Here is a 12666-nt window from a genome sequence, read left to right as displayed (position 1 = left end):
ATTCTTTGTCAATCACAACGCCCGCCACCATTGCCGACCTGAAAAAAAAAAAAAAAAACTCTGCTCCCGTTACAGGCTCCTGCTGTCTGCCTGCTTCAACATCTGACATTTCTTAAATAGCTAAGGGGCGGGGCCACCCAGCAACATCACCTGGTGACACCGCCCCCTTGCTAGGTCACTGACCCAGCATTCACCGGTCTGTGCCCCCTGAATCCCCCAACCCCCCCATCACAAATGTTGCCCCCTCCCCAAAAATATCACCCCTCCTAGCACAAGTCCTCTTCAAATTTCTTTCACCCCCCCACTCCTAATCCCCCTCCTAGCATAAATACACCCCCCAATTACCCCTACTAGCACAACTCCCCCCCCCCCCAAAAAAAAGTTTTTCTCATCCTAGTACACATCCTCTTCCCCCTCTACCATATCACCTCTTCTAGCACAAACCCACAAATCCCCTCACCTAGCACAAATCCTCTTCTTTTATTCCCCCCTCCCAACACAAATGGGATGGTGGGGATGGGTTTTACTGTTAGTACCAGGTCGTAGTCCTCCGGATCGCCTCACCAGGAGGTGAGCAAACCGGGGTCCAGTAGCAGATATGACAGGTAGGGATCAAACAGAAGTGTAGTCAGAAAACAAGCCGAAGGTCAGTAACAAGTGGTTGTAGGTTGGGATCAGGCAGAAGCGTAGTCGAGGAACAAGCCAAAGGTCAGTAACAAATGGTTGTAGGTTTGGATCAGGCAGAAGCGTAGTCGAGGAACAAGCCAAAGGTCAGTAACAAATGGTTGTAGGTTGGGATCAGGCAGAAGCGTAGTCGAGGAACAAGCCAAAGGTCAGTAACAAATGGTTGTAGGTTTGGATCAGGCAGAAGCGTAGTCGAGGAACAAGCCAAAGGTCAGTAACAAATGGTTGTAGGTTGGGATCAGGCAGAAGCGTAGTCGAGGAACAAGCCAAAGGTCAGTAACAAATGGTTGTAGGTTGGGATCAGACAGAAGCGTAGTCGAGGAACAAGCCAAAGGTCAGTAACAAATGGTTGTAGGTTTGGATCAGGCAGAAGCGTAGTCGAGGAACAAGCCAAAGGTCAGTAACAAATGGTTGTAGGTTGGGATCAGGCAGAAGCGTAGTCGAGGAACAAGCCAAAGGTCAGTAACAAATGGTTGTAGGTTGGGATCAGGCAGAAGCGTAGTCGAGGAACAAGCCAAAGGTCAGTAACAAATGGTTGTAGGTTTGGATCAGGCAGAAGCGTAGTCGAGGAACAAGCCAAAGGTCAGTAACAAATGGTTGTAGGTTGGGATCAGGCAGAAGCGTAGTCGAGGAACAAGCCAAAGGTCAGTAACAAATGGTTGTAGGTTGGGATCAGACAGAAGCGTAGTCGAGGAAAAAGCCTAGTGGTAGCAAAGATACAGATGGCAGCAGAAGTGACAAGAGTGAGATTCTAGCTGGAGAGAGTACAATAATCTGTCAAACCAGAAGTGCAAAGGCGTGTCTTAATTAGGAAATTCGTGGGAGGAGCAATGGGTCCAAGGTTCACCAGAAACAAGGCACAAGACAAGATTGTCCAATTAATTGTCCAGGTAGCTGTCCAGCATCTTAGGTGGCTCAGCAAGAAGAAATACTGGCACAGCAGAGATTGCAGGTTCAGATCTAGGTCCAGATAAAAGGGTCAACTACTCTTTTAGGTCTAGGGACCACAAAAAGAAGTTTTACACAATCCTCTGTTCCTGTAGGCTCTCTCCGGGCTATAAGACTTGTTCTCAAAGCCTTTTCTCCCCTATAAATGAAGATGTACGCCTAGGTTAATTCCCCCTGGAGGTAGACCAACGGTGCTTCAAAGTGCGCAGTGTCTTCCTGGACCCTTCAAACAGCATGAGAGTATAAGATGAAGAGCCGGCAACTTGCCCTCCCGATAAAAGTACTCTATTGATCAAAGTTACACGTTTTAGTAAAAAAATGAATAAGGTTTTTCCCAAAATGCGTAAGCTGCTGTAACTTGCACACTGTACCCTTTAAAGTACTTTTATCTGGAGGACGAGTTGCCATCTCTTCAACTTATACTCTTTTCTCCCGTATGCTCTGGTGATCACAGTCTTCTGGCATCATCAGTTCCAGTGCAGAGCCCATAGCGGAATGTAGGGACGTAATGGAGAACGCCAGTTCTAGACTGAAATGAGAATTTGGGCACTTGCTGTGTAGGGGAGGATGTTTCCTTCCCCTTGAGATGGGATATAAAGTTCCCTTGGACTCATTTGCTACTTGGCGCTCTTCACTCTGGATTCTGATTCTGGGCACCCCAAGGTGACCTTGTCTGAGCAGCCTCACTAGGGCCATTGAGCCTTAGAAATTGGGACATCTTGCAAATGTTGGGCCTTTTTTTACTTGTGAAGTGTTAACAGTTTTCTAGGGGGGGGTTAGTTTCTGGAGCATTAATCAGATTTTATTTTACAGAGGCTGCACCTGAGCGAGGACGTGGCTGGGGCAACGTTCATGGCAGCAGGGAGCTCGACTCCGGAATTATTTGCCTCCGTTATTGGTAAGTCTTGTGATATCAGGATATTATCACTGGTGGTACAAAGAGGAGATGAGATTCCACCTGTATTAAACTGTATTGCCACTGTACTGTCTGCCCTCATGTTGTAAAGTGCTGTGCAAACTGTTGGCACAATATAAATCCTGTATAATTATAACGAGACCCAACATGGATCATTCTCGGCTCCTGGAAATGTGATCAGCAGCAGATTTAAAGCGGTAGTAAAGCCCGCTTTGTCATTTTTACCTACAGGTAAGCCTTTAACCGCTTCCCGACCGGTGCACGACGATATACGTCGGCAGAATGGCAAGGGTGGGCAAAAGGGCGTACAGGTATGCCCCCTTTAAGAAGCGGTGCTGCGGGTACGCGCGCCCGCCGCGTTCTCCGTGACCGCGGGTCCCGCGGACTCGAAGTCCGCCGGGTGCCTGCGATCATGTCACGGAGAGGTAGAACAGGGGGATGCTTTTGTAAACAAGGCATTTCTCCCTTCTGCCTTGTGACATGACAGAAATCACTGCTCCGCGTCATCGGGAGCGGTGATCGCTGTCATGTCTGTGTGTTGAAGCCCCTCCCCCCCACAGTTAGAATCACTCCCTAGGACACACTTAACCCCTTCATCTCCCCCCAGTAGTTAACCCCTTCCCTGCCAGTGTCATTTACACAGTAATCAGTGCATTTTTATAGCACTGGTCGCTGTATAAATGACAATGGTCCCAAAATAGTGTCAAAAGTGTCCGATGTGTCCGCCATAACGTCGTGGTCATGATAAAAATCGCAGATCGCCGCCATTACTAATAAAAAAAATTAATAATAAAAATGCCATAAAACTATCCCCTATTTTGTAGACGCTATAAATTTTGCGCAAACCAATCAATATACGCTTATTGTGATTTTTTTTTTTTTTACCAAAAATATGTAGAAGAGTACATATCGGCCTAAACTGAGGAAAAATATATTTTTTTATATATTTTTGGGGGATATTTATTACAGAAAAAAGTAAAAAATATTGCATTTTTTTTTCAAAATGCCTGCAGAGGCGCAAAAAATAAAACCCGCAGAGGTGATCAAATACCACCAAGAAAGCGCTATTTGTGGGGAAAAAAAGGACGTCAATTTTGTTTGGGTACAGCGTCGCACGACCGCGCAATTGTCAGTTAAAGCGACGCAGTGCTGAATCGCAAAAAGTGCTCTGGTCAGGAAGGGGGCAAATCCTTCCGGGGCTGAAGTGGTTAATAAGGCCTATATTAACCTGCTGGTAAAATGAATACCTCCTAAACGTGCACCATTTTTGGAGATGTTCACCCTGGATGCAGCCAGTGATATTACCAGCGCATGTGCTCTGAAGGTCCGCCATGCTGTGCCAGACCTTCAGAGCTTCTTGCCGGAACTGAGGGCTCCCGCACGCATGGGCAGGAGTGACGTCATTGCGGCTCCGGAGCCTGCGAACCCGAAAGAATGACCAGGGGAAAATGTCAGCCCTCTCAGTGGTGACAGCGCGCCACTGGAAGGGCTCTGTTCTAAGGTGAGTATTTCATAATGTGCTAGTATACGATGCATACTAGCACATTATGCCATTGTCTTACAGGTTTTTTTTTTTATTCTGCAGTGGTTTACTACTGCTTTAACACTCCACAGTCCTGTTGCCCAACCTGCGACCCAGGGGCCACATGGGACTTTTTGTTACTTGGGCGCCCCTCAGACCCCAGCAGTGGGAGAATTGATTTGTGATGGGGTAAAAGCAGTGATCTCTTCTAGCTAGACATGTGCACTGACAAAAAATTTGTTCATTTTAGTTTTCGTTTCATTCTTTTTTTGCTTTTTTCAGAAATTCGGAATTCCGAAAATTTTGAATTTCGATTTTCCGAATTTTCGAATATCGAATTTTTAAAATTTCCGAATTCAGATTTTCCGAATTTTCAAATTTACGAATTTCGAATTCAGATTTTTCGAATTTTGAATTTTCAGATTTTTGGAATTCGAAAATTCGGAAATTCAGAAATTCGAAATTCTGAAAAAAAGAAAGAAAATCAGTAAAAAAAACTAATAATAACTAACTATTAAATTATAGGTATTGAAATTTCCTTTCAAATTTGTCTGTTTGTAAACGTAATGAATACAAATTTATCTGACGTTACGAATTTAAAAAAATGGAATGGAACAAATTAATAGTAATAATTTCGAATTTCCGAAATTTTCCAATTTCCGAAATTTTCAATTTCTGAATTTCAAATTTCAGAAATTTCGAATTTCTGAAATTTAGAATTTTCCAATTTCCAAAATTTCGAATTTCTGAATTTTCAAATTTTCGAATTTCGTATTTCCGAAATTTGAATTTCTGAAATTTCGAATTTTCCAATTTCCGAAATTCGGAAATTTCGACAATTCTAAATTCGGAAATTCAAAATTTCTGAAACTGAAAAATTTCTAAATTAATTCGTTAAAAAACTAATTTGGAACTAAACGAATTGCACATGTCTACTTCTAGCAACGTCCCCCATCTCTGACTGTCCTCTGTATCAGTATCCGACCAATCCTGTCCACAATCTATGGCCATCATTTTCTCTAGAAGTCTATGGCAGCCCTCTCCAGTAGGGCTGCACTGATGCCATGGGATTGATTTATTAAACGCAAATCCAATTGGCACTACAAGTGCACTTGGAAGTGCAGTCGCTTTAGATTTCAGGAGGACATGCAAGGAAAATAAAAAAACAGCATTTTTGCTTGTACATGATTGGATAATAAAATCAGCAGAGCTTCCCCTCATTTCAGATCTTCCCCTCAGATCTACAGCAACTGCACTTCCAAGTGCATTTACAGTGCACATGCAGTGCCAAGTGGATTTGCCTTTAGCAAATCGATCCCTATTTTTTTTATAGCGAGTACAAGTACCGATACTTCTTTTTTTAGTACTCGCCGATACCAATTACCGATACCTACCGCAACTGTTTTGTTTACACTTCAGCAATGGTACAAAGCAGTGAAAAGTTATTTACAAATTAAATACATTTATTTTATTTCAATTTTGCATTTTTTTTCAATGTGAAAAAATTGTAAATATGTGTTAAAGGTGTAAAAATATTAATGAACAAAGCAAACAAAAACAACAAAAAAAAGTTTCAATTATTAATAGTTTATAAAATAAAAGTGAAAAAAAAAATCAGCAGGAAAATAATAATTAAATGGAGAAGGAGAATAAGGAGTTAATTAGGGCTGATTAGCATAAATTAAGGGTTAAAGGGGTTGTAAAGGTTCGTGTTTTTTCACCTTAATGCATCCTATGCGTTAAGGTGCAAAAACACCTATCAGTGACCGCCCCCCCCCGTTTTACCTACCTGAACCCTCGAACTTGTCCCACGGGGACACGTGTCTCTCTCCTCAGGGTTCTCGGCTCTTGATTGGATTGGCTCCCGCTGCTGTCAGTCAAATCCAATGATGCAGGCGCCAGGGGGGTGGGGCTGAGTCCTGCATTCGGCCTCTATGGATGCCGAATGCGGGACTCGGGAGCGTGCCCGCAAGGTAACCCCCCCGGGAGAGCGCTTCTCCCAGGGGGTTATCTGATGTGGGAGGAGCTGTGAGAGCCGCCGAGGGACCCCAGAAGGGCAGGTTCGGGGCCACTCTGTGCAAAACGAGCTGCACAGTGGAGGTAAGTTATTTAAAAAAAAAAAAAAACCCGAACCTTTAGTGTCACTTTAATAAAGGGGTAAAGAGAGGAATTTAATAAAAAAACAAAAACCCTGACAGGTTGCTTCAAACTGACTTCATCTGCAGATCGAAGTTAATCGCTTTGATCTGTTGATGAATAAATAGAAAGATACAAAATGAAACAATGTTTCTTTTTATCTTTCTGTTTTAGCTTGAGCAATGTTGTTGATAAACATTGCCTTAAGGGGAACCCCACTCCAGCTGAATGGGTCATCGGTTGTTAAGGAAGCGGTGGCCTGGCTCCTTAAACAACCGGTAATTGGCAAATTTTTTTTAGTTTACATTTTAGCGGTCAGTGTGGGGGATTCCCGCTGACAGCGGAAAGAACCGAGCCTGCAAGTATCGGTTTCAGGTATCGGAGCATTTGTACGAGGAGTACCGTTATTCATGCAAATGCTTAGTATTGGCACCGATACCGGTGCAACGCTACTCTCCAGCATTACCTATACTGAACTTTATATGCAGTTCTTTGGTGATCTGAGTGGCCTCATTTGAGGCCCCCTATATTGACAGTAACGGACAGATCTAACGCATGTGGACAATGTGGGCGCTTCTTGTACAGATGTATATTCCTTCACAGCCATCCCATATCTGAGCCGATGTCAGAGTCCTGGAAAACCCACAGTGGTCCAAAATGGACTTTTCTCTGTTATGATTGCCTTAAATAAGAACATCTAAGTACCGTACATAGGCGACGTGCATCTATTAGGAGGCAGAATTTCAGCTGAGACCAGGAAAAGATGGATGCCTTCAGGATGTGTTTTTGATGTTCCTGAAGTTTCAATTTGATGTCTTTACACAAGACCACATCAAGAAAAATTCACGGCAACGCACATCAGATGCCGCTAAAACCTAACCCCCTTATGAATGATACAATTCACCTTTCAGCCTCTGCACTCAAGATCCTTTGCAAAGCACAAAAATGATTGCGATTCTGATTTCCATTGCTTATCATGATCCTTGGAGGAGTTATTCAATTTTTTTTTTTAAATATATTATTCATTAGTACAAAATTCTACAGTGCTTTAACCACTTCAATACTGGGCACTTTCCCCCCTTCCTGCCCAGTCCAATTTTCAGCTCTCAGCGCTGTCACACTTTGATTGACAATTGTGCGGTCATGCAACACTGTACCCAAACTACGTTTTTATCATTTTGTTCCCACAAACGGAGCTTTGTTTTGGTGGATTTGATCACCACTGGGGGTTTTTTTTTGTGATAAACAAATAAAAAAAGACCAAAAATTTTTTTTACAAAAAATTTTTCTTTGTTTTTGTTATAACATTTTGTAAATAAGTCATTTTTCTCCTTTACTGATGGGCGCTGGTGAGGCTGCACTGATGGGCACGGGTGAGGTGGCACTGATGGGGTGACACTGAAGGGCACTGATGATGAGACACTAATATGCAGCACCGATGGGCACTGATATGCAGCACTGATGGGCATTGATAGGCGGCACTGATGGGCACTGATAGGTGGCACTGATATGCAGCACTGATGGGCATTGATAGGCGGCACTGATAGGTGGCACTGATATGCAGCACTGATGGGCATTGATAGGCGGCACTGATGAGCATTTATAAGTGGCCCTGATGGGCACTGATAGGCGACACTGATGGGCACTGATAGGCGGCACTGATGGGCACTTATAGGTGGCCCTGATGGGCACTGATAGGTGCCACTGATGGGTACTGATAGATGGCTCTGATAGGCAGCACTGATGAGAAGGCACTGGCAGGCATTATTGCTGGGCACTGATTGGCATCTATAATGGGCACTGATTGGCAACCCTGGTGTCATGAGTGAGCATACCTGGTGGTCCTGGGTATGCATTCCTTGTGGGCATCCCTGGTGGTCCTAAGTGGCATCCTCGGGGGGGCTGCGCTGATAATCAATCAGCGCAGACTCCCCCCTGCCAGGAGAGCAGCCGATCGGCTCATCTCTACGCGCGTCTGTCAGGCGCGATAGAGGAAAAGCCGATACACCGCTTTTCCTGTTTACACTGTGATTAGCTGTGATTGGACACGGCTGATCACGTGGTAAAGAGCCTCCGTCAGAGGCTCTTTACCCAAATCGGATATGTGGTGTGTCAGAGCGACACACCACACCAAAGATTGCCGCACAGCGCCCCCCCCCGCTGGCGCGCGATTGCGGGTCATCCTGCTTCACATGACATCCAGTCAGGATAACTGAACCACTTTTGCGCACGTCATATTGCTATATGGCGGGCGGGAAGTGGTTAAAGAGAACAGAAGGTACAGGAATAGAGTATATAAGTTCTATATAAGGTCTTTTTAAGTTAACTTTATATGACATTTAAGGCTCAATTCACAAAGGATAAAGATGCTCTAGTTCAGTCATGTGACTGTCATTTTGAAGTCTCATTAGACTCAGATAAAAATAACTGTCACTGAATGGAATGGAGTGGTAAGTGGGGTACCCCAAGGCTTTGCCCTGGGACCAATTCTGTTTAATTTATTCATAAATGATATAGAGGTCGGTATAAATAGCTCAGTCTCAGTTTTTTGCGGACGACACAAGAATAAGCAGGGCAATAACTTCACATCAGGGTATAGGAATTTTTCTAGAAAGACCTGAATAAAATAATGAGGTGGGGAACTACATGGCAAATGAGGTTTAATGTGGAGAAATGTAAGGTAATGCACTTTGGGGGCTAAGAACATAATGGCAAACTACTCACTGGAGAGTAGAGCTGCACGATTCTGGCTAAAATGAGAATCACGATTTTTTTGCTTAGAAGATAGATCACGATTCTCACAACATAACATCATCTTTCACATTAAAACAAAAAAAACTGGGGTAACTTTACTGTTTAGTTTTTTTTATTTTTTATTCATTGAAGTGTATTTTTTCCCAAAAAATTGCATTTGAAAGACCTCTGGGCAAATACAGTGTGACATAAAATATTGCAGCAATTGCCATTTTATTCCCTAGGGGCTCTGCTAAAATATATATAATGTTTGGGGGTTCCAAGTAATTTTCTAGCAAAAAATATTGATTTTAACTTAAGAAAGAAGTATCAGAAAAAGATTTAGACTTCAAGTGGTTAAACCTCCTGCATTTACACTTTGATGAAAACTTGGCAGACTGCCCACAGAAGTTCTATCCCTTTGATCTAAGAAGGAAGCTTAGTTACAATGTTTCAAAAAAATGTTTTTTTTTTTTTTTTTAAATGGGAACCCGCTTTAAAGACTTGGCAGAATGCCCGGATGCTTTCTTTTGACAGCTGAGTGAGCTGATAGTAGTCTCTCCACTTGTTTATATGAAAGAATCAGCAACCTCTGCAGGAGAGATGGGGGGGGGGGGGGGGGTGAATCAAGATCACGATTTTTTAACGATTAATTGCATAAAAAAAGGGGATATACTCCAGGGATAAAACTATAATCCTGCCACTTTATACAACTCTGATCAGGCCACATCTGGAGTATTCCATCCAGTTCTGGTCACCAGTCCTCAGAAGGGATGTGCTGGAGCTGGAGAATTTCCAAAGAAGGGCCACAAAATTAATAATGGGACTGGAGGACCTCAGTTATGAGTAACAACTACAAGCACAAAATCTATTCTCGTTGGAGAAGAGACGCTTGAGAGGGAACATGATAGTGATTTACAAATACCTCAATATGGATCCCAACATAGGAAAAAAAAAAATCAGTCTCAAGGAGTGTATGAGGACACGGGGCCACACAATGAGACTGGAGGAGAAGAGGTTTAACCTTAAGCTGCGCAGGGGTTTTTTCACTGTCAGGGCAATAAGGATGTGGAACTCTCTTCCACAATTCGTGGTGTCAGCGGGAGTATGGATATTTTTAAAAGACTCTTGGACATGCACCTTAGTGAACACAACATACAGGGATATGGGAAATGATTATAGACGCTGACAAACGTACACCTACACAGGTTGAACTGGATGGACTATTGTCTTTGTTTAACCTTCCCTACTGTGTAACTATGAATAAGTATGCTTATCCTGGCGTGTTGGCTTTGTGAATCAAGCCTATTGCATGTTAGAGTGGTTATAAAGCCACATATTTACATAGTGTCAGAAACCGTGAAATCAGGCCGAGACAGAAGTACAGTTAAATCACACTTGTTTAATAATAAAACTAAAAAGAACAAATGTAGTCAAAACATAGCCAAAGTTCAGTAACCGGAACGGATAGTCAGCAAAGCCAGAAGTCAGGGATCAATGTAGTGGAACGGCAGGCAGGATCTGGAGCCAGAAGGGATGTCAGCAAAGCAAGTCTTGAACAGGATCGCAGGAGATAGTTTCTGTGATGATGACCAAGGCGAAGACAGAGCTCCTCTGGACTGGACGGCTTAAGTAGGCAGGACTGACGAGCAGGATATCATCAACAGCTGAGTAACTGTGGAGCGATAGGAGCTGGCAATTAGCCGACAGCTGAGCGGCCAGCTCAGAGAAGGAAGGGCTGAGCCCAGCCCTGACACATAGGTTGAAAAAAGACAAGTCCATCCAGTTCAACCAAGAAAAGGGATAATAAATTTAAAAAAATCATACAATCCGATATACACAATCCTAAGAGCAAGGCCAGAGCTTAGTGAGAAAAGGAGACCACCAACATCCCAAATGGTAACAAAAGAAAAAAAAAAAAGAGCTGAATACAACAGCAGCAAAAAAGACCCCCTCAGGGACTTTGAGGCAGTTAAAGAGACAAGTACTGTAGTAAGATAAAAGGCTGACGCTAATTTATTGTTATATATACATAAAATGAGAAAGATAAAATGCAAATACAGCAAGGTGCATAGTAAAAAAAATGTATACACATACAAATGCATAAACATGAATTACACTGTACCCACAACTGTGGGATATAGCCCAACCAACAGCCTGGTGTGAACCAGCTATGGGGATCCCAGGTTGTAACCCGACATGTTTCGGAGTGAATCCTTCTTCAGAGGGTTTTCATTTTAGGGTACAGAAAAATTCTATAGGGCAACAAAATAAACAATTAGTGTATAGCATGCATATATAATACAGTATATAATGTTTCAATAAAATATAAAGTATCTATAAATGTTAGTACCCAGTTATAAGTAAAGCATTTAATCTCTGAGCTCTCCCATCCTGTAAACAAGTCCACAGTGTTAGACTGACAGCACTGAGAAAAGCAAGAGTGTCTTGATGCTGATCTCACTTCCGCTCTTATTCTTAAACTTTGTAAAAGGCTAATATGAAAACAGGTTCAGGTTTTTTTTTTATATCAGTTTATATTAAAATACAAAAATACATTTAATGTATTTTTTAACATAACTGGATTAAATTACTTTTATATCTGCCTGGGAAAGATTAAAGCAAATATGGAGGCTGTAAAGTCATAGAAAATTGTTGCGCATCCAAAGAGAGTCAAGAGGAAGACAATGTGGTGAGCACAGGCAGAGCTCTGCAATCTGTACAATAGGGACAGTCTATAGAAGAGGGCACACTGCCACCTGCTGGGCTGTCTGAATAAAATTGCAAACAGAGCCTTGCAGCCTACTGTGCCCTTGAAATCAGCTATGGTCCTTAGTAGTAATTACTACAAAATAACAAATGCAATGTATTGTATCTCCAGTGGAAAGGAATGTGTAAAGGGGGGATACATAAAATGAGCACTAATCATATACAAGGATGTGATTGTGTACGTTTTTACTTTATGTAAACCCTGATTTTTTTTGTGTGAATTTAAAATGTCACTTGTATGGTATAACACCTTTATGTTTTCTCCCTCTGCTTCTTCTAATCTGTCCTTCTCTATCTTCTCCTTCTCTTCCCTCTTCCTCTTACCCCCCCCCCCCCCCCCCCCAATTCCTTGTTTCTCCCTTATTACACTGTACCCTTCTCCTGTTTTAATCTTTTGTCCTCCCTACTCTTACCCTTACCTTATCAGTCTCCTTCTCTACATTTCTCCCTTTCTCCCCCTCTCATCTTTCTTCTCTGTCTCTTCTTTCTTTTTTTTATCCTCCTCTCTTCCTCTACCCCTCTGTCCTGTTTACTTCTCTCTCTCCCCCTTCCTCCCTCCCTCTCCTTTCTTCCTCTATCTCTCTTCTGCCTTTTACTACCTTTTCCCTTCCTCTACCTTCCTCTGTCCAACCTACTTTCTCTACTCCTTCTCCCTCTCTACCCCTCTCACTTTCCTTCTTTTTCTCCCCTTCCTCTTTTTATCTTTTGCTACGTCTATCGTTTCCTCACCCCCTCTCTTGTACCTTTTCTCTCGCTCCTCCTTCTCCCTCTTCCTTCCTTCTTCGTCTCACCTCCTTCTCCCTCTTTCTCCTTCTTCCCACCTTCACCCTCTCCCCTCCCTTCTTACTTTCTCCCTCTCTCCACCTTTTCCCTTCTCTCCACCTTCTCCCTCTCCCGTCCTTCTTCCTCTCTCCCCGATCTCCCTCTTTCTCATCCTCTTCCAACCTTCACCCTATCT

General features: G+C 42.9%; 1 protein-coding gene across 2 annotated transcripts in view; it reads left to right on the top strand.

Moving 5' to 3' along the window:
- Nucleotides 1–12666, top strand: part of SLC24A4 (solute carrier family 24 member 4) — a gene marked incomplete at its 5' end in the record, with an annotated part of 81980 nt that overhangs the window by 17389 nt on the left and 51925 nt on the right. For both annotated transcript variants that reach the window (XM_073610246.1, XM_073610245.1), the window contains 1 exon segment: nt 2446–2530. In XM_073610246.1, coding sequence (XP_073466347.1) covers nt 2446–2530 — 85 coding nt within the window.

Source organism: Aquarana catesbeiana, linkage group LG13 (genome assembly GCF_042186555.1).
Source record: "Aquarana catesbeiana isolate 2022-GZ linkage group LG13, ASM4218655v1, whole genome shotgun sequence".
NCBI lineage: Eukaryota > Metazoa > Chordata > Amphibia > Anura > Ranidae > Aquarana > Aquarana catesbeiana.
The sequence above is the reverse complement of the archived record's forward strand: the minus strand, read 5'-3'. Positions and strand labels throughout refer to the sequence as shown.